Raw genomic sequence first — 24551 nt, 5'->3', positions numbered from 1 at the left:
TTTGAGATGAAGCACTAAAGAGAATATGCCAGCTGCATGTTGAAGGTATTGTTTCTTAATGCAGTAACAAAGAAATTCCTGCAGGAAAAGGAAATTTGTGTTTTCTGACAAATACATGAGCGGATCCCTACAGGACTGCTAGATTTGGAATGGGCTTTTGAAAGTATAGGTCCTGACAGATCACCAAATGGATTCTGATGAATCTACTTGTAGATCCCACCTGTTCCCAGTCACAGGAAAAGCATGACTCCCAAGCAAGTCTTTTATACCTATAGTGAACTCCAAGAGAAGGTACTGGCATTCCATGGCATAGTGTTCTACCCCCCCACCAAGTCTTTAAATGGAACCATCTTCCCTTGATCCCACAGATCCAACTGTAAGGACTTTAGAAGCCACCACATCAACATGAGCAGCGATGACCCAAAATGAAAAGAACTACTGTCAAAATTGCTTCTCAAGTTTCAGATCAGTACTAGTATTTGGAATACCACATCAAAGAATTTTAATATGCATTTAATACTAGCCAATATGGTAACCAAATACCGCTTACTATTTTATTGTCTACTGGAATGTTCTATTGTTTTGGTGGACCTCTCATGGTAGGAAAGTTATAAATACAAGAAGCTATAATGAGCACAGACTTGTAAGAACCAGGTTTTGGCTGGCTGGCCCTGTTACTCCATGGTCCAGATTTTAGCTTCTATTTTTCACCTCCAATATGAACTTACCGTTCTTTGCACAGGGTCCTAATGGCAGATGAATGAAATAACCTAGGCAAAAGTGATTAGTAAATCAGTGGCTGTAAAGCAGAATAAAGAAGAAAGATTGGGAAAGTTTTCAGCCCTTTAACAGAGCTATGAAATATTTTGTTAAAGTGGACTTGGGAAATGAAAATTTTTTATCAAACTTTTAATGTTTTTTTTTTTTAATTTATTAAACTCCAGGTTTCTTTGTCCAAAGAAAACATTTAAATAATTAAAAGACTACTGTCAGGGCTAGAGAGATGGCTCAGTGCTAAGAGCATAGGCTGTTCTTGAAGAGAACTCAAGTTTGGTCCCAGCACCTACATGGCAGCTAACCACCATCTGTTGACTCTAGTTCCAAGGGGATCTGATACCCTCTTCTGGCCTCTACAGGCACTGTACAAACAGGTGTACTCACATACACGCAGGTAAAACACTTACACACACACACACACACACACACACACGGCTAGTGTTTCTAGAATAAGCAGTAATTGTGCACGCTTGTCTCCCTTTTTCCACTATTGTGGCCTTGGAAAGGAGTTCCTAGAACTTACAGGGCTCCAAGACCACAGTGTGAAGAGTTTGGCTTTTATCCAACCGTTGGCTATAGAGAGGGGAACATGTAGAGAAAACAATAGGAATTATCTCTGGGCTGCTGATGGTAGGCTGCTTATACAGTGAGGTTAGACCGACAGGGCCAAACTCTGGCTAGCACTGGGTGAATTTACCTTAGGGACTTGAAACCCTTTCATAACCCTGGTGCCTTGGTTTGGTTTTCCCAGGTCCTAGAGTGGCACAGCCTGCCAGGACCCTTTCTTATATCTTTGGAGCCTTATAGTAAATAGCACTAGGTATTATTATTGCTCTAGAGACAATACAAGGTTTCCTCCAACACTCATTGAAAGACAGCTTGAAGTGCTGGTTACAGCTCCCCTCTTTGGAGCTTGTAAATAGCTCACAAAGCCTCACAACACCTGCAACGGCCACAGGGCTGTGCTCACCTCACAGCAACCTGCCTCTTTCCTTCCTGCTCTAATGTCTGTGTGAATGATGTCCTCCCTTCCCCTCCACTGCCACCTATGGTCCCATGCTTAGAAGAAAGCATCACTGCCTCAGTGAGACTTCCTGCCTCTGCGTTCTATTCTCCTTAGTCTATCAACAGATTCCAGAAAAAGAGTATGACTTGGAGGAAACAAAAGGCAGATCCAAATCCAGTTCAACCACCTACAAGGTGAGCAGCCTAAACTCTGTGCCTGTTTCTACATTTGTAGATAGATGTAATAATAACACCCAGGCCATTTCGATCTCAGAAAGAGGATAGTGTTGTTATGAATGGTATAAAGATTACAATAAATCTGAGCAATAGACATGATCTGTAATGCTGACAGGACTGTTGATTACCTGACTTTCTTGCTTGAAAATTTCAATGATCCTTAATTGAAAAGTCTGAAATGTCTTGCCTGCCACCAAAATGGTCCCATAACTTTCTAGCTTTTTCTTCCCCTACCCCTCCCTACATACTGTTCCATGCCTGCCCTGTGGTGCCTTCTCCCCTATGACTCAGGACCTTCAAGTTCATATTTCTTCTTCCCAGAGCATTCAGTGAAGCCTATTGCTAGCCAGCATTCATCACGGTAACAAAAGAACAGAGATGATTAACTTACAAAGAGAAGAGGTCTATTTTGGCTTCCAGTTTTGGAGGTCTGACTCACCTGCTGCTCCTCAGCTTTTCATGTCCTGCCTCTGTTCATTCATTCACCAAGTTGTCTACTGGGTATCTGTTCTGTGCCAGCCTTTGTTGGGGTACCTAAGAGCTTCAGGCTGTCTCTTAAAAGACTTCACCACACTCACCCAAAGCACAATCACTAGTTACATCCAGGCAGCTGACAAACATTTCTTGCGTATTTAACTTCCCTGACTTCTACCCATCCAGTTTCTTCATACAAACTGACCTCAGCCACATCAGAGAACAGCAAATGCCACTACAGCCTGAGTTACTTTGCTGTTTCTAATGTCCCACATTGCTTTTTAGGTCTCCTATCATTCAGTCTTTTACTCATCTGTTTTGTCATTAGCAAACACATTCCATACCTACTCAGGATTATCATGCTAAGCATGTGGGCTTTGGGATATTGATAGCTAGATCTGCTGACTACTGGCAGCTTGATCAGGCTGTATAGAGGTTTCAGGGCATGAGTTCAATAGAATTTATGCTATGGCAGTTAAAGGCATCCATAGCAGTGAAGAGGAAAGTCAGAGGAGAGGGATCACTCCCACAGAGAATAACTATATGATGTTTCAGGAAGTAGTATTTTTTGTGTCTTGACAGAACAGGTATTTTGATAAGTTGTATAACTGAGTAAGTGTGCCCCAGAGGTTCATGTGTTAAAGGCTTAGGAGATGGGGCCTTGAAGGACATCTTTACATCCATCAGGTACAGGCCCTTGAAGGAGAGTCTGGGGCTCTAGTCTTTTCTCCTCCCCCTCTGCTCCCCAGATATGAAATAAGTGATTTCAGTCTTCCAAGTACTGCCTGTCCTGAAATGCCACTTCACTGCAGGTCCAAAGACTGCAAAGGCCACAAATGACAGTAATGGCAGAAATGGATTTTTTTGGGGGTGGTACTGGGGATTGAACCTGGGGTCTCACATATGTAAGGCAAGCACTCTATTACTGAGCTATGCCCCCAGCCTTCCATTTGCTCTTTATTTTGAGACAGGGTTTCACCAAATTGCCCAGATTGGCCATGAACCTGTGATCTTCCTGCTTCAGTCTCTCCAGTAGCTGGGATTACAAGCCTGTGTCTGGCCAGCCAGAAACTAAAGTCAGGCTAGGGCAGGAAGCCGGGGCACTTTGGTAGGAGCTGGAGAGAACCACCCAGGACCAATAGCAGCAGGAGGCATTAGTAGGGAGGGAAACTGGGCTACTTCTGCTCATCTCTGTTGAACAGTGCCTATCAATCGGATGCTTTCAGAAGCAAGGGCTAAAGGAAACTGCTCTGCCCAGGGCTTCAGTCAGCACTGCCAATCTCAAAGCAGAGGGTCTACAGGCTGACATCACCTAGAATCCAGGTTCCTGGTGCAGGGATTGTTCATCATACATAACCAAAGTTTAGGCACACAACACTTAGACTATCTGGGCTTGAATCTCAGCTCTCCGCACTTACCCACTAGGTCATTTGGCAGACAGTATTTAAGTTCTCTATGCTTTCCTTTTTGCAGTCCAAAAATGGGAATAATACTAGTACCTAGTTCCTAATTGGGAGAATTAGACTTAGTATAAAAGGACTTAGGCAGCATATGTTAAACACTATGCAAAGCATTGCTAATAGCTATGGGTTTCCTCTGGATGCCAGTCCCTGGTGGGGGACTTCCATGTAGCATTTCATCTCAAGCCACAGGTTTACTTCATGATTAGCAATGCCAGCACACAAAGTGCCTCCAGGCCTTGGGGAGGAGGGAGTCTGAAACATGTTCCCCTCAGGGATGATGTTTCTGGAGACCATCTCACACGGGCATGGACAAAGGCATGCTGTCTTTGCTCTGATTGTACCAGAATGCAAGAAAGTGAAGGTGGTCACTGGCCTTGAATCACCTCTAATGTACAAAGGAGATCTTTTGCAGACTGTAAGACTGATAATATTTGTAACAAAATACGTAAGGCAAACCAAAGAATCCCAGTTATCTTGGGACACCGTGCCAGGCAACCAGCTCTACTCAATAACATCTACAAATATTCTGTTGTATGATCCAATTTGATTTCCACCAAAAAGCTCAGACAAAGGAAGAGTAAAAAAACAAAGCCCAAAACCCAAAACCAAAAAAACATGACTTGGAACTCGAAGGAGCAGACACTGGATAAGGAGAATTACAGAGCAAAACTGGAAAGCAGAGGGGAGAATGGCTTTTATGTTTCTTCAAAAGGCCACAGTGATTTTACAGTCAAGTGCTTGTCCCATTTTCTGAGTGGCAGCACCAACATTTCTGCTCATCTCTGTTGAACAGTGCCTGTCAGTTGCTAGGCAACCATAACAGTGCTCCAGGAAGTGTTAGTAACCACCTTGTTTCTTGCCTCCCACAATGCGTAGCTTTCATAACTGTTCTCATTGGGTCTGCCAATTACACCTAGGCCCTATCTGCTTAGCCCAGGGGTCTTCCTAAATCTTGGCTTCTGGCTTACTTGATGTTGTAGTAAAAATCTGAAGACTGTATTTGTCGTCATGTCCCAGTAATTCCGTTAACAACAGGCTGCTCATCAAACAAGGAATGATTTCATGGTAGGCTCAAAACAGATGGAAAGAAAATCTTATTAAAACCACAAACAACTTGCCACTGAGCAAGCTCGCCAGCCAACGTACTGGACGAGATGGTCACATTCAAGCTAAACTGCTGATTTTGTTTCTTTGGACAGATATCTGTTTGAAAGTACTTGTCTTGAAGGAGGATAATTCTGATCACTTAATCTCAGATTGAGTTTAAAAAGAGCTGTATCTGCAGACAAGACTTTTTTTAAGACGTCTTTTTAAAAAAATGGCTTCTGTGTGTGTGTGTGTGTGTGTGTGTGTGTGTGAGAGAGAGAGAGAGAGAGAGAGAGAGAGAGAGAGAGAGAGAGAGAGAGAGAGACCTGTGTGTAGGTGCTCACAGAGGTCAGACAGGCTCTGGATTGCCAGGAGCTGGAGTTACAGTTTTGAGCCACCAGATGTGGGTGTTGGGAACCTACTAATACCAGTCCTCTGGAAGAACAGGAAGTGCTCTTAAACTCCTGAGCTGTCCGTCTCTCTAGGTCCTATTAGACAAGTTTTTAAGTCATACATTGTAAGTCAGTATGTTATATATGTAAACCACATAAAGGTTTTGGACATTGATTTCATAAATCAAAAGAAGCCTGAAGAACTTGAGCCACTAAAAATCAAACCAAACCAACATTAAATATATCATACTGCATAATGGGGAACATTGCCATATATTTCCTTATCATCCTCAGAGCATCCCGATAAACCATATAAAAGCCCATCTTATAAATGGATTATTTTTTCCCCCAAAATTTAAATGTCAGGACTAGTAAACAGCAATCGAAATTGGGACTGGGATCTTTGGATCCTGTCTCAGATTACTTCCTCAATAATACACTGGCTGGTCAGATAACATCATCTTATGAAGGCACTAGGTTCAAACAGGCTGATGAGGTTAAAACTATTAAACCCAGGAAACTAGCAGTAGTGGTTCCAAATGGAAGAGTATGGTGGCTAGGGCACAGGAATGGGGTAGGGGTATTTGTTTATCCCTTTAATACTGTGAATATCTGCATTACCTACTTGAAAAAGAGTTATGTGTGTGTTTTTTAAAGGGCTCTGATGCAAATCAAGTGATACACAATGACATTTTAGTTGACATAGACTGCATGTATGATAGTGATTCATAACATTATATTGGAGTCTAAAAATCCCCATTGTCTAGTGACATCATAGCTATAAATTTTGTGGTGATAGTGGTGTAAGTAAACTTACCACATTGTCAGTCATATAAAAGCTTCTAGCACATCCAATAATTTATAAAACACAACAGTTGACAATGTATGCTACTGGTATATGTGTTTACTGTACTATGCCTATTACCCTTAGAGTATATTAAAAAAAAAAAAAAGGAGCACACTATATTCAGTTGCAATAGCCTCACAAATCTCTGTCTACTGTATGATTGCATCAAGAGGCCACATTCAAGCCGGGCATGGTGGTGCATGCCTATAATCAGAGCTACTCAGGAGGCTGAGGGAGGAGGACTGCAAATTTAAGGCCAGCCTGGACAACTTAGTGACATGCTATCTCAAACAAAAATAAATTTTTAAAGATGGGGATGGGAGTGTAGCTCAGTTCTAAAACACTTGCTTAGAATGTGCAAGGCTCTGGGTCCTATCAGCATAATCCCTGTACCCCTAAAAAGCCATGTGGCACATAGAGTACTGAGCCAGAAGTATATCACAGAAGCTTGTGTGCTTTCTAGAGGTTCTTTTATGACAAAATTAGCCATCGACATTGGTAGACACGGAGGACCTAAAGTAGAAAATGACTAGGTGACCGTTCTTAAGTAACCCACTAAATACAGACACAAAAGGACTCAACCTACAAAAAAAGATGTAAAAGGAATCAAGCCAGAGTGCTATGAACATGCGAAGGAAAAGTACTGAATCATGTCTACTGAGCTAGAAGATTCAAAGAGGAGCATTTACTAGAACCTGAAGGAGAAGTGCAATTATTCTAGACAGTACAGAAAGAAAAACAAAACCTGAGAAACAGCCTGAAAGTTGAGGGGGCCACTACTCATTCCTTTAAATTTCTCAGGTCTCTACAGACCAGGCACTGTACCAAGCACTCTGTCAGTGTAGCAAAAAACACAGACACCAAGTAACTAAGTACCAAATTTAGGATATTTTGGTAGGAAATGAACTATACTAATTATGAGCTCATTTTCTCGTAGAGCAGAATAAAAATTCTTAATGCAAGTAGTCAAACAAAATAGAAACTTTATTAAAACTGGTTTTAGTGAAGATTTTATGATTCTCAGGGATGTGGTAACTATAGCAACTATATACTAAAACATGAGCCAGGCTCTCTGAAAAGTATTTACAGACAGAACCTCAATCAAAACACAAAATGAAAGAGAAGCAATAAAAGTGAGTATTCACGTGTCTTTCAAAGAGTAAGACAGAAGAGGGAAATCGCGGCAACTATCATTTTTTATACAGTTCTAACCCATGACCTTTCATTAGTCAGGCTTTTTGCACAGGTGCATTGTCAGTTGGACAAAACAGATCCTCATGGTCAGGAAGCCAATGTCCTTACTTATGATGGGCTGAGAGATAACACGTCATAAGATGTGCATACCATGGGAAATGTGCAAATTACACATCTAAGATGATGGATTTTTCAAGATGGGATCCTGTTTATCTTTTGTAAGACTACTATTTTTAACAACTCTATGTAGCAAATAGACATGGTCTTTGGAGTAGCCTCTCTACAGGGTCACTCTCTTACTCCTCTGGCCCAGGCTTTGTCCAGAACTGCACTCTGCAATCTGCTTTTAGAGTGTGAGGGCCAGTCTACTGAAGGGCAGCTTTGCTTAACTATGGAAAACAAATTTCAGTTTGGAAAACAGTAGGAAATTATTTCAAACAGAAGTTGGAGAATAAGATGATGAGCCAAACTGAGTACTAAACACCAAATGAAATCTATGGAGGGGGAACTGGAAGGCAGCTTCTAGTTCCCCTCCCAAGGAGGCACAGGTCCTTTAGTAACAGCAAGAATCATGAACATGACAGTTTCATGCTCATGGCTGGATTCATTATCAGGGAGCCTTAAGTTATTCAAGGGAAAACAATCCTGGGTAGGTCAGCACCCTTCCTGAGCGATTCGTCTGCTAGATTCAAATGTGAACAGCAATGTGCAAAGCTCTGTGGGCAGCACCCCAGAGCTGGGTCAGCCCTGCTGACAGTCACCAAGAATAAGAATTTCAGTCCTAGAGTGACAAGCCACCACAAGCCAGCTTGTATAAAGGCCCGAGCTTCAGATGATCTCATACGTGGGTGGACACCCTGACTTTAGCCTGGTGAGATAACAAACAGGGGACCTGGCTCACCTGGGAGCAGACTCCTGACCCATAGAAATCATGCGACAATGAAGCTCTGCAATGGAAAGCTTATACAAGGTTCAAATCAAAGAGTATCTACTAAGTGATACTTGTTAATGCATCATATAAACTTGCTTTGAAGGAAATTCCAGAGTGGAACAAGGATTTGAGCAATGGCAGTATCTTTTGCTAAAGTACCTAGTTTCCAAAAGTGAGCATATTTCAAGCCAACATGTTTTTGGATTATTAAAGAAAACTCTCTTTACTATCATGTTAAAAGTCAAAATTCCTATTTCTTATCATTTATTTTATTCTTATAATTTTCCAGGAAGTTTAATTTTGCTGCACTTATATCAAAAAAGGAATCATTTATTTCAAATATGAGTGTGGATTAACAATAATGAATCAAAGTAGAAACATTTTATAAAACTTAGTAGCTTTCAATGTATTCTTTTTTGGCTAAAACTCACTTTTTTATTTATTTGTTTTTATTTTATTATTTTTATTTTATGTGTATGAGTGCATTGCCTGCATGTATATGAGTGCACCCGTGTCATGCAATGCCGCAGAGGTCAGAAGAGACTGTCAGATTCCCCTGGAACTGGAGTTAAGGACAGTTCATAGCCGCCATATGGGTCCTCTGCAAAAGCAGTCAGTGCTCTTAACCCCTGAGCCATCTCTCCAGTCCCACATTTATTTAATTTAATAAATTAAAATTTTAAATTTATTTTTGTGTGTGTATGAGTGAATTGCCTGCATGTAAGTGCTCCCATGTTGTGCAATGCCCATGGGGGTCAGAAAAGGGAGTCAGATCCCCTGGAACTGGAGTTACAGGATGGTTGCTAGCCGCCATGTGGGTGTGCTGGGAATTGACCCTGGGTCCTCTGCAAGAGGTGCTTGTAACAGTGCTTGTAATTTCTGAGCCATCCCTCCAGTCAGGAATACCCAATTCTTAAGACCTAGTCTGCATACCACATTGCTGACAGAGTGTTTGATGTGCCAGGTCTTATTACTCTGAGTAAACACCAACAATGGTCTGTTGAGAAACACACTATTTGAATATAAGCCCAAGTTGACTATTTTAAAATCCTGTCTTATTCTAAAAAGTCCTGTGAGAAAAGCTTCTTTTTTAAAAAAAGCACACAATGATTCTAGCCAATTCAAATTATAAATTCATTGATATATAACTCTCTCCCATAGGTGCATGACTAATAAAGCCTCAGGAACCCCAGAGATTTCAACTAGCAATTCTGTCCTTTAAGTGGAAAAAGGCTGGCCACCCACCAGCTATTGCTCTGACCTCTCTCCTCTCTCTGACTCACTCAGTGGCACTCACTGCTGCCTCTCAAACACAAGTCTGTTTCCGTGCTCACCCCTGCCCTTCTCACGGTCAGCTATCTAAGCATATGGGACCTACCTTACTTCTTTCAGTCTTTTGCGTAAAGGTCACCACACCAACAAGCCCTTCCCTGACCCTCACCTACCTGGATCCATACCATCCTATGCACAACAATGGAGAACGTGGGTGCTGGAGCCCCACTTCCTGGCCTTCTGTGTACCTTGCCCTCTGACTGCAAGGAATACATGCAAATTCGGAAAATTTTTTTTTAAATAATTTATTATTTTTACTTTATGTATATGAGTGTATTGCCTGCATGTAAGTGAATGTACAATGTCATGCAATGCCGCGGAGGTCAGAACAGGGCTCTGAATTCCCCTGGAACTGGAGTTAAGGACAGTTTGTAGCCTCCATGTGTGTGCTGGGAATTGAACCTGGGTCCTCTGCAAGAGCAGTCAGTGCTCTTAACCGCTGAGCCATCTCTCTAGCCCCACAAGCTCAGAAAATTTAACAAGCAACTTAAACCAACTTGCAAGGAAAGTTTCATCTCAACTCATTTAATCTGGCAGCAAAACTTAATTTTTCACTTGCTGAGTAGCAAAAGTTAGCACTTCCAAAATGTTTATCATGGGATGGATACCGGTCCAGACACCACTAGGGAAGTTCAATGTCCAGAATAGAATGTATAACTAATTTTTTTATGTAGAAGGAAGATTATTTCATGCGACCAGTAGCTCTTCAACCAGGACAGATGGTTAGCAATGGAACACTTGGAGCACATGAAAAGCCCCACACCTTTTGGTGTTTTTGTGATAAGGTCTTGTATAGCCTAGGTTGGCCTTGACCTTATGGTGATCCTCCTGCTTCAGGCCCAGAGGACTGGGATTAAAAGTGTGTATTACCATGCCCTGCTATGATAAGCCTCCCCCTCCCCCAAATCCATCTCTTGGATCTTCCTCAGTACAAGGCATTAAAACCTGCTTTACTCTCTCCAAGAAAAGTCACAAAGGCTTATGGTACCAAAGAGGGAGAATTCCAAAAAATATTCTGTGGACAACAAGCAATCCCACTTGAAGGTCCCACTAGGATAACAAGTATACAATCAGATTTTGTGTGTGTCTGTGTGTTGTGCTTGGGATGGAACCCAGGGCTTCACACATGCTATACAAGTGCTCTACCACTGAGCTATCCCCTTAGCCATGGAACCAAATTTGCCACCCTCATATAACTGTCTCCTCCCTTCTATAGTCATGTCAGCCCTGACAACCATCAACCTCATCTACCTATCGGCCACATTCCCAGCTCAGGAATCATCTCTGAAGCCTCACTCCATTACACATCAGATCTAAGCAGCTCTCACCATTTGTGCCTTAGCTTGATCTTCATTAACCTTATTAACAAATCTGTATTGAGCATCCCCTGCATGCCAGACTCCCTGTCAGGTGCTAGGCTACGCTCAACAGCACAGACATGGGCTTGGCCTCAGAGCTCAAAGGGGAAGCTGGGTAACAACACAAGCGAGTACAAGGAAGGGGAAGGCACGATGATGTAGGAAGTCCAGGACACTGCAGAAACTGACCAGCTGAAGAAGCCAGGAAAGCCTTCCTGGAAGCCAAGAACCCATGTTTAAGGTGGGAGCCTGCAAGTTCAGGCTCTGTGAGGGGAGAAGATTCTACCTATGCAGGACAGTCCGAAAAGTACCACATAATCAAATAATGTGAGTTGTATGACCTGCTTTGTCAGTGTCTCATTCAACTGCAAACAGGTGTGGGGAGCTCAACTTGGCTTCCTCCATTCCTGCAGCACCACGCGGGCAATGCATATCTGCTAAGTAGCAAGAGCTGCCTCAACTCTGTAGCTATATTTCTCATCTAAGGAGAGGACTGTGCCATCTTGCAAGACTCCGAGCTGACCTAAAGAGACAGACAGATGAGGTCACTTAAGAAGGGCCAATTCTCTCTCCTACACTATTTTCCATACTTCCAGAGCAGAAACAACAATTGTTCCTATGTGCTGGCAAGGACCTGACATTTTTATAGTAACTGCCCAGGTGACGGAAGGGCTGGAGAACCAGGGGACTGGACCAAGGACCTGATGACCGGTTCTTAGGTTACTATAGCTCTTGTCATCCCTGTAAAATTGCAGACTGAGGGACTACTGTGAAGGTTATTATCTTGGTCTCAACAGCTGCTGCTGTTTCATGTGCTTGCAATGAAATATTTATTATAAGTATTCTTACAGTTACAGCTGCTATTCAGACTCAAGCTTCCTTAAGGAAGTGCCATTTGTTGAGCACCTGGTGGCAAGTGCTTGTCTAAATGATATCAAGTTCCTCCACCAAACTACCAGTGTACTTTTGCACCTTGCCTTTGTTTCAGCAAACAGGTTTGATGGGGCTGTGGCACATGAAGAAGTGGATCTGGAGTCTGGACTTGGTTCTGCCTTGCTCTGAACCTATGTGCTTCCCACCATTTCAACTGTGTTTCCTTGAGGGAGACTTTGGAGTGTGTTCTACACAGACAGTCTCCCTTATGCCCAAGATGCTTTGTTTCTATCACCTCTTCCCTATAAACGACATGCTCTCTAAAGGCTGCCTAACTCAGTTATCCCTATCCACTGTCTTCTAATGACCCACTCTCCATTCTTTGGCCAAACCTAGTGTTCAAGACACTTATCAGATGATGTCACTACATTTCAGGGCCCTGTTATCTGGCCCAGCCTCTGCTACCAGCACAGAGGCACCTCAACGTCCCACACTTTGTCCAACTAAGGTCATTTTTGAGTTGTTTCCTCTGCCAAGCTTGCTCTTCCTTTGTTGGACTGGTACATTCCTGTCAATCAGCCTCAGCCTAACATTTCCTCCCAAGGCTGCTTCTCTGATGCATCCAGATATGCTCCAACACTTCTCCCCATTGGGTACAGGTCTGATCTAATACTTTATATTTACTTACATACTGTCTGCTTCTTCTATGCTATTATACCTTAAACGAAAACTCACACTAGAGTAGGTCCTTTGTCTCTTGCTCCCCATGAAATACAGACCGTGAAACAGAGAAAGTAATTCAGTATCTGACAGCTATGGAGTCTTGATGGTCACTTCATTCACCCTCTCAATAAGTAGGCAGTGAAAATATAAATGTCTTGAGTGTTACAGGGCATTACTTAATGCCTCTGTGTACAACAGGGACCATCTCCCATTTAAGTTTAATCATAGAAACTCACACAGGTCTTGAATGTAGGGCTCATGAGACTTACAAATGAAAAATGATGGAGGCTGTGTCTAATATTCTGTCAGTATTCAAGAGATACACGTTGAACCAGGTGTGGTGGCTTAAGCCTGTAACTGCAGCACTGGGGAGGCTGAGACAGAAAGGTTACCATGAGTTCAAGGCTATCTTGGGCTACATTGTGAAATTCTGTTTCAAGAAATAACTAAATAAGAAGAGAAATACACATTGAAAACTGTGAAGTGTTAAAGAGGATGGCATGGCTCTCCTCTGCACAAGCTTACATAATTGGTTAGTGAAAGTGGAGGTAAGCTTATAAAAGCAGAAAGCTGCTTAATGATGGCCCCTTATTAGGAGGGTGACCAGACGTTCCTTAATGATGCATATTTTCAACAAGGCCTCTGAGGAAACACAATTAGGACTCATGGGAGAGGAGGGGAGGCATGCTGGGCAGATGATCATTGTAAGCACAGACACTGCAGAAGAGTATGCATGATGCAGGGCGCAGGGCCACATCTCTGTCCACTGTGTCTGCTACAAGAGAATACCTGAGGGTGGGGTAGAGAGAGGAGTGTGAACTCAGGATTTTATCAGGATCTCAGTTCTGTGACAACTAACCTACTACAGTAACAAACAACATTACTCCATTTGCGAGGCCCACCTCTCAACATGGTTGCACTGGGTTAAGTTTCCAATAAACGAGCCTTGGGGGACACATTCAAACCATGTCAAGTCAGCCTTGCCTGCAGAGAACCATGGCTAGAAGAGGTGTCTGGAGTAGTCTCACTAGGAGCCCTGGACTCATGTTGAGCTGTGATTTTTCCACTTCCAGTTCTTCACTATACCCGTGAAATTTACCACCTGAACTCACACTTGTACAGAAGTCTATTAGCCTATGGGTCAGATCACTCTGAGTGGCACCTCACACTTCCACAGTTGTGCAGATGAAGGGCCAGAGGATCCTCAGCAAACAAGTTTCCGGCAAAGCATTGTTCAACAGTAGACATGATCACCTCAAGGGCAAAGATGGATCCTAGGAACAAAATCTCCTTCCATACAAAATGACTTTTGACTCAGACTAGGAATGTTCAGACTTTGAGATACAGTGACCACAAAAAAAAAAAAAAAAAAAAAAAAAAGTCAAGGTATTTACTTTCTGGATGATGTCTTTTATGAGTGGGATCTACTTTCCTTGTTAGAGCCAACAAGACTGAACAAGAGTGAACTCTGAGGGTCTTCTAGGTTGTTATTTCCATCTCTTAGGAATCCCTTAATAATTCTGAAATGCTCTATGGACTTTTCTCCTCTATTATACAACAAAGTGAAATGTGAAACAGTTTCTTTTGACTTAACAGGTCTTAGTTAAGGTAGAGTAGTATTTTGCCTATTTTTGTAAAGAGTCCATAGGCCAGGTGGGTTAGGAGAGTCAGTTGGGACCCAGCTTCTCAGTCACCTCTGGGCTCTAATACATCAATCTGTGTGACAGTATACATCATACTTAATTACCCTATGTCTCCAAGCCCTTATGGAGCTGCTATGAAAACTTATGAGTAAATTCCATCTAGTCCTATGTATTTATCATTAGAATACCACACACAGACTAGTGTAGAACCAGTATCAAAAGCCAGATTTTTTAACCTGCAACTTAGTAACTTGGTTTAGAAAATAACTATTGAACAAATAGGTGAACTGACATTGAAATGTGGTCTCTGAGTATTAGGTCCTTCATAGTCTTGTCAGTTAACTTTGTAGAAGGCTGGATGACATTAAGACATAATTTCTTGTCACTTTAAGAATATTTCAAATATGTTAGCGTCAAGCTTTTTAATTTTATGTGTATAAGTGTACTGCCTGTATGTATGTAAGTGCACCCATGTTGTGCAATGCCCATGGAAGTCAGAAGAAGGCACTGGATCCCCTGGAACTGGAGTTACAGATAGCTGTTAGCTACCATGTGGGTACTAGGTATCGAACCCAGGTCCTCTGCAAGAGCAGTCTGTGGGGAAACTGCTGAGCCATCTCTCCAGACTCTCAAGCTTGTTCAAACAAAGTAAGACTGGAGGAGGGAATCTCAACAGCTTCACAACATGCCAACAGAACTACTGTGGAATGTTTTGTCTAAACAGGAGTGGAAGGCATCCTGTACCTTGTTCTTCCCGGCACTTTGTATTTGATCAGACAATGGCTTCCCTACCCAGAGAACCCATGGAACAGGCCTTCACATCCAGGAAACCTACTTCTCCAGAAAAAAACAAAAAAACCTTTCTCTAAAAAATGCACAACAAAGAAAAAAGCACTCATTCTCCTGACCATCTTCACAGTCAGTCGCACAATGTGATATGTGAACACATACGACCATAGCCACCAGTGCCTAGGGCCTGTTCCACTCCAGGTACCCAGTTCAGTCATTTAATTTGACTCTCACAGTAATTCCAAAGGCAGCCATTACCTCTACCTTTTTATAGACTAGGAAACAGACTGTCAAGAAATAAATTCCCCAAGTTTATATAGCAGCTAATGGAATAGCATCCTGAATGCTTAATTTTAGAAATTGAATGTATGTTTTTCCATTATGCCCTGAGGCTGCAAAAGCCTCTGGGAAGGCTCCTCTGGTCACCTGATGTGTATCAACCACTCTCTTTGAGTCACTGTTCCCCATTTAACCCCTGTACAAAGGTTAGCCACCACCGTATATCAACTAGGAAAGTGTTATGAGTCTTCTGTTTAAAAATGTGTTCATGAGTGCCATTTCTTTCAGTTTTTAAAAATTTATTTATTATTTTTATTTTATGTGTAAGTGTATAGCCTGCATGTATGGAAGTGTACCTGTCTTGTGCGATGCCTGTGGAGGTCAGAAGAGGGCATCAGAGTCTCCTGGAACTGGAGTTAAATATGGTTGTTAGTCATCATATGGGTGTTGGGAATTGAACCCAGGTCCTCTGCAAGAATAGCCAGTGCTCTTAACTGCTGAGCCATCTCTCAGCCCCACCATTTCTTTCTAAAGAAATAATTTCACTCTGTGAAATTGACACCAATTAGGTTACTGAATCAAGAAGAGATGCCCAGTGTTGAATTCTGACTAGGAATTAGGTACTAATGTTCTAGTTACAGCTCTGTTCTTCAAAGGGCAAAGCAATTTATTATTCCAAAAAAATAGAAACAAAAATGTCAGTGGGTATGGAGTTCCTTTTAGGGGTGATTAAAATGTTCTAAAATTAGATTATGATGACGGTTGCACAATTCTGCGAACATATTAAACTGCTAAATTGTAGGCTTTAAATGCACAAATTTTATGGTATGTGAATTGTATCATAATAAAGATGTTTTTAGAAGGGCACATCAGAGATTTGATTGCTTAAGTTTTAATTGCCTAAAGAGAAACTAATAAAAGAAAAAAATGTCAGTTTTAACATTTGATGTTTCTTCTGTATTTACCCTAAATGTCAATTTGCTTAATCACTATTACAGTATAAAAAAGAAGCAAATGCAAAGTTTATGCAAATCTTATAAATCTAGATGAACAAGAAAAATCAAGTAATGCTCATGCCTTCTGGAAGTCAATCACAGGCCTCTTTTAAAGTTCAGTGACAAATAGGCTGAAAACTAATGACAATTCATAGAATACTTTTTAGCAGTTCATTCAGAGCAGGAGCCCTCCCATGAGGCAAATAAAGCCCATTTACCTTGTGACAAGGAACCAAGCAAGTTTACTGAAGTCTGGCGAGGGCCTCATGTACGTCTTAATATGTGGCATGGCGTTGCTGCGGCCAGATGTCTCTGCTGACCACTTGCTAGTGACAAGAGACATAAATAACCAATTAGAAAATAATTTAAGATGGACATAATCATACTAAGAAACTGCATGAAGAGCAGAATCCCACCTGAAATGAAAGAAGGAGCACGGTTCTGTGACCTGTGGGGGCTGATTAAAGTCTGTTTAGACAACAGAGTAATGCAGAATCACTTTGGGATGTAAAAAAAAGACTTAAAACTACCCACAAAAAGCACCAAACCCTGTGGACATAAAGCCTTTTGTCTTTTCACAAACTTACACGCACACATGCACTACATTGCTTTTTTAAAAAATATTTTATTATTTTTATTATTTTATGTGTATGAATGTATTGCCTGCATGCATGTGAGTGCACCCATGCCACACAATGCCGCGGAGGTCAGAAAAGGGCTTCGGATTCCCCTGGAACTGAAGTTAAGGACAGTTTGTAGACTCCATGTGGGTGCTGGGAATCAAACCCGGGTCCTCTGCAAGAGCAGCCAGTGGTCTTAACCGCTGAGCCACCTCTCCAGCCACTACATTGCTTTTTTGTGCTTTTATGCACAATTGTACCCAGAGTCTCCTGGCTTGACTATGAGCTTCTAGAAGAAGCAGGAAGCCTGAGGTGTCTTTACCATACACACTACTGAGTAGAGGCTCCATAAAAATCTTCCTGAATGAAACAAGGTGAGTGAAATACGGTCTATCAGAGGTGAGTGTTAAAAAAAGCAGAGGATAATTCAGAAATGCTTTAGCTTTAGCTTTGAGTTTTGTTTCTCGTTTCTAACATTGTAGGCTGTAGGTTCCATAGACTAATGGACTCTCTGATGAAGCAGTGATTTTGATTTTAGGAGGACAATCCCTCAAGGTAACAGGCAGTGTGCAAGCACAGAATCTGGATTAAGCAGGGCCACCATTTTCTTCATTCAAGTGAATTTAGGAAGATGATTCTGAAAGGAGCTCAGCATAAGGAATGTCTTCTGCATGGAACGACTCTCCATCTTGAGAGAATACGATAGAACTGCTACAGACCAACACTGAACTTCAGCAGAAAGCTTCTAAAGTAGAATCCTGCCTTCATTTCTGGCTGCCCAGCTCAAAGACCACCTGTTGAAGTGTGTGAGGAACTGGGAGTGGTCCAGAACACGCAGGAGGAACAAATGCTGAAGGTGGAAGAGGAGGACAGCCCTTTCGTTCCCGTCCCATTCATCAGCTATTTACTGAGCTCAATGACAGGCCAAACACTGTTTTCTATCCCGAAAAGAGTGGCATGGGCTCTGCCCTCAGCAAGTGCGGGCCACGCACCCCAGCCTGCTGTTGGAATGGTTAGACTTCATACTTCAGCAAAGTGAACTAAAATGCTGCTTAAGGAAATTATAAACTACCCAACACGATCTTCTATTCATCTTTCTCTTTGCCTGCCAATATTTAAATAGAAACCTCACAAAGATAAATTTTACTCTTGGTATTAAAAACCTATTCCAAAATTTTTTCAAAATGTTGTTTTAAATTATTTCTATCACTAACATATGTAGATGAAAGAATATAGCTATATTATATAAGGCTCTTTTTAAAAGAACAGACTGACATAACATTCTTATTCCTAACGAAGTAAGAGCAGCATTCTGAACCAATTACTTACTGAAAGTAGGAATGGAGCCAGTTCTGCTTTTCAGCTGTCTGGATGCCATAGGGAAGAGAGCCCCCGGCTTTTAAAAGAAGGAAAAGAAAACAAATAAATAAAAATAAAATAAAATTTGAGGCTTCTTCACTAAGAAAATTTCTTAATAAACAGTAAGAAGGTAAACGGAAAACAACTACTTCCCCTTTTCGTCTTAAGTAATAATTCACCGAAGGAAAATATCTATATTTGCTTGTATCAGGTATGCTTACCCTTGCTTTTCCTGCCTGTCTGTCTCTGTACTGGGGATTAAACCCAGATACTCATACATGCTAGGCTAGTGCTCTACCTCTGTACTCTATCTCCTCACTTTACTTTTTATTTAGTCTAAGTTGCCTAGGCTGGCCTTGAATTTGTGATCTGCAGGCCTCAGCCTAAAGCGTAGCTGGGATTATAGGTCTGAAGCACCTGGCTCAAAGTAAGTACACTCTCTTCATAGGCTTCCTTTCTTAGGGGAAAGAAACATCTGAACAGTAAATGCAGAAAAGAAAAGGTATTATTTCACCATTCAGTAGTGAAAATATCTATACAGATTTGAGTGTTAGATCAATGGAACCCTGGCCTGTTTTACAGCCTGTATGCAGATAGGACATCAGCTGGTTTTTGCCCAGACAGGACATCTGGGGAAGATAGTACATGACGAAAGCTCAGTCCTGCCTATTTTGCCTTTACATTCTGCTTTTTCCAAACAGGTCAGCTGAATAGATTCTTATAGAAGATTTGAAAATAAAATGTTCAGCAAACAGTTCTTTTTTTAAGGAATTCTATAAGCACTATTATTGCAAAGAGAATAAGAAATATTTCCAAATGGAAATACAATTAGAAATCAATTTTTGTTCATTTCTGAAAGAAGAAAACTCCACTGTAGATTCATCACTGACTTTGCAAACATATGTTGGAACTTTTCCACATTAATCTATATCCAGAGAGGACTTTAAATGACTCCAACATCTAACAAGGCATGTCCTGTTTCCTACACAAATAACTAAAAACATACTCCATTTTAGAACCAGTTATAAAAAAGCTTTACTGAAAACATCATGTTCTTCCCCATTAAAAGTGCACTTTGAATAGATCTAGCCCATTATAAGTATAGAAAGAAAAACTACCACCATGTCCCAGAGTCAAAGTGAAGTAATTTTAGTTTTGCTGTTAAAAAGCAAAAAATGGTAAATAGACTCTGAACTTTATTGAGACTCTTTTGGCAAAGTGACATCTAATTTCATAAGCAATAAATGGGCTAAATTGGTCTTAATTTAGTGTGTTCTGCTATGAGCCATCAGCGAATGCCAATCAAACTTGGCTTTTCCAGAGGCACACTGGGTTTTTGTTAATAACCTGATTGCCCATCCAGGGTGATTCCACTTAAAGTTCAGCACTCAGTAGTAGGAAAAGGGAGCTGGAGAATAAAGTTGCTAAGATGTTTAGAAAACAATACTAGGCATTTGCAGATGATGCCCCTGAAAAATGACATACCAACTCAACTACACAAAAGGTAGTACTAATAATAATTGTAGACCTTAAACGGACCTGTATCAGAAATCCATATTTGGAAGAACCACATAGTACCTCAGACAGAGGAGAAGAATATTAGGAATGATCTGGCGAGGCAGTCAGTGCTAGGAGGAGGTGACTGTACTTGGACATCTTGTCTTAACAACCGTGTGTTATTGGAAACACTGAGGACAAGCACAACTGTGCACAGAGTTAGGATGAGGATGAAGCAGCATGCTCAAGCGCCTGTCTCTGGAGCAGTGCAGAGCTCAACACCTGTTTCATGAACTTTATGTGGGTATGAGAAAACCATTGCTACATTTCTAACGAATTCTGGCAAAAAGTCTCCCAGGATATTTATGGAGTATGAACAGAAACCACAACTGAGACTGTTTCTCCAACAAGTACCAGGATATCCTTCTAAGCTGGTGCGCACATTTTCCACAGAAGGATAGATCTAAAAAAAGCAAGAAAAGAGAAACAATAAAACAGCATAAATCACATTGAGAGAAAGGTTATGTTGACTAGTTTTTAAGAAAATGGAAATCCTAACTGAAAATTGTTGAGTTTGAAAACTTAGAAAATGTATTTTAAATTAAAAGAAAATTCCCATCTTACTGAAAAAAAATCTAGTAATTAAGCTACAGGAAGCATGTGTATACTTGATGAGAAATAACACTTTGATTTAAATATTTTTCCTATGAAATGCCAAAATTAATATTGAATTGAATGAAATTAATAATTAATTCACAGGTCTTTACATAATTAGTAGAGCTTATAACGCTGCTACAATTTTCTACCAGGTATTTCTTTTCTTGGCTTGACTGCCTAAAAGAAAGAACGGAAAAGGCACAGCACGCTGTGTGGCTGAGCCGAGGCTCCTGAACACACCAGCAAGCCCTCAGCCCTGGCTGGTGACAGGCACAAATGACATGTTAACTCCACACCTCAGAACCACAGAATAAAGCAACTATAGTAACAAAGTTGGTGCCTCAATTCTTCTGGACTAGGACCAACAATACCTAAGGAGCAGAACTCACCAGATGAAGGGGGGCAGCGCTCTTTCCTGGAGTCCTGCCATCCTCCCCCAGCAAGCTTTCTTTGAACTCAGTGCACAACCACTTAGAATCATCGGGCCCCAGGGAGCCAATGCTTGAAAACTGACCCACTACAGGCCAGCACTCGGCTTTAGGCACAGATGAAGCCTGCTCCTTCAAAAGCTGCCAAAAAAAGTGCAACAGTAGCACACATGATAAAAGTTAGTAACAATAAGAATAATAACTGAAATGCCAAAATACCCCAAAACACAGGCTGCTGCCCTTGGAATACTTAATTTACAAGGAAATGCCAAATATATTAGCAATCAATGTCATGCCCACAGAAACATTCTTTTCTTTTAAAAAGTTATTTATTGGGGCTGGAGAGATGGCTCAGTGGTTAAGAGCAATGACTGTTCTTGCAGAGGACCCAGGTTCAATTTGAAACACCCACATGGCAGCTACGAACGGTCCTTAACTCTGGCCCTGGTCCCGCCCTCACTTCCCTCTGCTTCCCTGGGCCTGCAAGACCGACAGGCCTCTTTCCTGGATTCTAGGGCTGACCTTTCCTCTTCCTGATCCTTTGCATCCAGACCAACCCAGCTCCTCAGTGCATTCCCCAGGAGCCCTTGGGGCTGATTCCAACCCCCATCTTCCTTTGCATCTCTGGGTGCCATGGCCACCAGCTGCCCTAGACCAGCATCTTTCCTGGGCCAAGCTCCCAGGCCAGTCCAACCTCCAAATTCATGGGGCCAAAATCTTTCCGGGAGGGATCCAGACCTTAGGAGAAAGCCTGAGAGCATCTGATCCTCATCTGACTTGGGCCTCTGCGAGAACTCCTGAAGAAAAAAGCAATCTGGCCACTCCAATATAAAAAAAAAGGAGAGAACTGGAAGCTTAGAGGAACTAGCCATTCATGCCCCAAAACTAAACCACAACGACACATAAAGTTCACAAAAAGAAGCAGACCTAAACTTGAAGGCTCGAGTCTCACACAAGAATCAGAAACTACAAAAGAAATTCACATGTCAAAATCACAGAGAAACAATAATAACATGAAAAACCAAAATAACATATCCCCACCAAATACCTATAGCTCGCTAGAGGAGTACAATGATTATGCCTTAGAGATAATGCAGGACATGGAACTCAAAAGAACAATTATAAACATGATAAAAGAATTCAGTGAATTTAAAGAACACACAAACAAAGAAATCAAAGAACTGAAGGAAGATAGGGATAAACTTCTGAATGAATTCAGAAAAGAGTTAGAAATATTGAAGAATACTCAGGCTGAAATGAAGAAGGAAGTAAAACACTCAGTAAGCCAATTAGAAATGAGAGGAGAAACCCTCATGAACAGGATGAATGAAATGGAAAACAGAGTATCAAAACTGGAAGATAAAGTGGACGAACTAGACCACTCAAGCAAAGATTATGAAAAATTTAAGAAATCAAAAAAATGGAATATGCAGGAATTGGGTGACACCATAAAAAGACCAAACTTACGAATCATAGGCATACAGGAAGGAGAAGAATCCCAAGATAATGGCATGGACCAGATCTTCAACAGAATCGTGAAAGAAAATTTCCCAAAATTAAAGACAGGCCCATACAAATAAAAAAGCATATAGAACACCAAACAGACAGGACCAGAAAAGAAACTCCACGGCACATCATAGTAAAAGCACTAAATGTACAGAACAAAGCGACAATTCCGAAAGCTTCAAAAGAGAAACAACAAGTCACATATAAAGGAAAACCCATTAGGATTACAGCTGACTTTCAGTGCAAACTATGAAAGCCAGAAGAGCCTGGACCAAAGTATTCCCAGTTTTAAATAACCACAGATGCCAACCCAGATTACTATACCTAGCCAAAATGTCTATTATAGTTGAAGGGGAAAGAAAAATTTTCCATGACATAAATAGGCTGAAGGAATTCATGTCCACAAAACCAGCCCTTCAGAGAGTTCTGGAAGCAATACAAAGAGCTGAAGAAAGGAAGGACGATACCCAAGGGATTGCAGAAAGAACTCCAATGAAGGTATAACTGTGGACAAGTATAGCTATACCAAGGATGTAAACAGAAATAAAAATGACAGGATTCAATACTCATCTTTTATTAATAACTTCAAATATTAACGGACTGAAATCCCCAGTCAAAAAACACAGACTAGGTGAATGGATTAAGAAAAAAAACATCTTTTTGTTGTCTGCAAGAAACTCATCTCACTTTCAAGGATAGACACTATCTTAAACTGAAAGGATGGAAAAAAATATACCAAGCAAATGACACTAAGAAAAGAGCAGGAGTAGCAATTCTGATATCTAACAAAATAGACTTTAAACCAAAACTAATCAGAAGAGATAAAGAAGGCCACTTCATTTTGATCAAAGGAGCAATAAATCAAGAAGATATTACAATCATGAACATATATTCACCAAACTCTGGTGCATCCAACTTTATAAAAACAATATGATAGGACTTTTTTTTTTTTTTATTTGGTCTTTTTGAGACAGGGTCTCCCTGTAGCTCCAGCTGTGCTGGAACTCAGTACATAGACCAGGCTGGCCTTGAACTCACAGAGATCTGCTAAAGGACTTTAAGACCCAGATTAATTCCAGCTCATTAATAGTAGGGGAATTCAATATCCCACTGTCTCCATTAGATAGGACAATAGGGCAGAGAGTTAACAGAGAGACATCTGAATTAAACAATACTATATATCAAATGGACTTAATAGACATCTACCGAGTATTCCACCCAAGCACCAAAGGACATACATTCTCCTCAGCACCCTATGTAACCTTCTCCAATATCGGCCATATACTGGGACACAAAACAAACCTCAACAAATACAAAAAGATTGAAATAATTCCACGCATTCTATCAGACCACAATGCAATAAAGCTTACAATCAACACCGGAAGAAGACCTAATCACCACAACACATGGAGATTAAACAACACACTCCTGAATGATGAATGGGTCAAAAGAGAAATTAAGAAAGAAATAAAAGTATTCCTGGAACTAAATGAAAAGGACAATACAAAACAACAAAAATCCCTGGGACACGCTGAAAATGGTCCTTAGAGGGAAGCTTATAGCTTTAAGTGCCTACATAAAAAAAATCAGAAAGAACACAATAAATGACGTTTAATGTTGCAACTCAAGCCTATGTAGACCAGGCTGGCCTCCAACTTACAAAGATCTGCCTGCCTTTGCCTCCCCAGTGCTGGGATTAAAGGCGTGCGCCACCACGCCCGGCATTATAAAGGACTATTCTAAAAACCTATGCTCTACTAAATTTGAAAAATCTAAAAGCAATGGATGGATATCTAAAATCATGGGAACCACCAAAGTTAAACCAAGAAGATATCAACAGTTTAAACAAACCAGGAAGATATCAACAATTTAAACAGACCCATAACAAAAAAAGAAATTGAAACAGTAATACAAAACCTCCCTACTAAAAAAACCAGGACCAGATGGATTTACAGCAGAATTCTATCAGACCTGTAAAGAAGATCTACATCCAATACTACTTAACTTATTCAAAAAGATAGAAATGGAGGGAGAACTTCCAAATTCCTTCTATGAAGCCAGCATCACTCTAATACCAAAGCCAGGT

At 41.0% G+C, this 24551-nt stretch overlaps 1 protein-coding gene across 3 annotated transcripts in view; it reads right to left on the bottom strand.

The window, feature by feature from the left end:
• Positions 1 to 24551, bottom strand: part of Tdp1 (tyrosyl-DNA phosphodiesterase 1) — a 107240-nt gene that overhangs the window by 42543 nt on the left and 40146 nt on the right. For all 3 annotated transcript variants that reach the window (XM_017800806.2, XM_008843804.3, XM_017800807.2), the window contains exons 10-13: positions 20921 to 21100; positions 20289 to 20337; positions 18348 to 18414; positions 16617 to 16724 (exon numbers count right to left, since the gene is read on the bottom strand). In XM_017800806.2, coding sequence (XP_017656295.1) covers positions 16617 to 16724; positions 18348 to 18414; positions 20289 to 20337; positions 20921 to 21100 — 404 coding nt within the window. The remainder of the gene's footprint in view (positions 1 to 16616; positions 16725 to 18347; positions 18415 to 20288; positions 20338 to 20920; positions 21101 to 24551) is intronic.

The sequence above is a fragment of the Nannospalax galili genome, unplaced genomic scaffold (genome assembly GCF_000622305.1).
Source record: "Nannospalax galili isolate Female #2095 unplaced genomic scaffold, S.galili_v1.0 scaffold500, whole genome shotgun sequence".
Taxonomy (NCBI): Eukaryota; Metazoa; Chordata; class Mammalia; order Rodentia; family Spalacidae; genus Nannospalax; species Nannospalax galili.
Note: the sequence above shows the minus strand (reverse complement) of the source record. Positions and strands in the feature narration are given on the sequence as shown.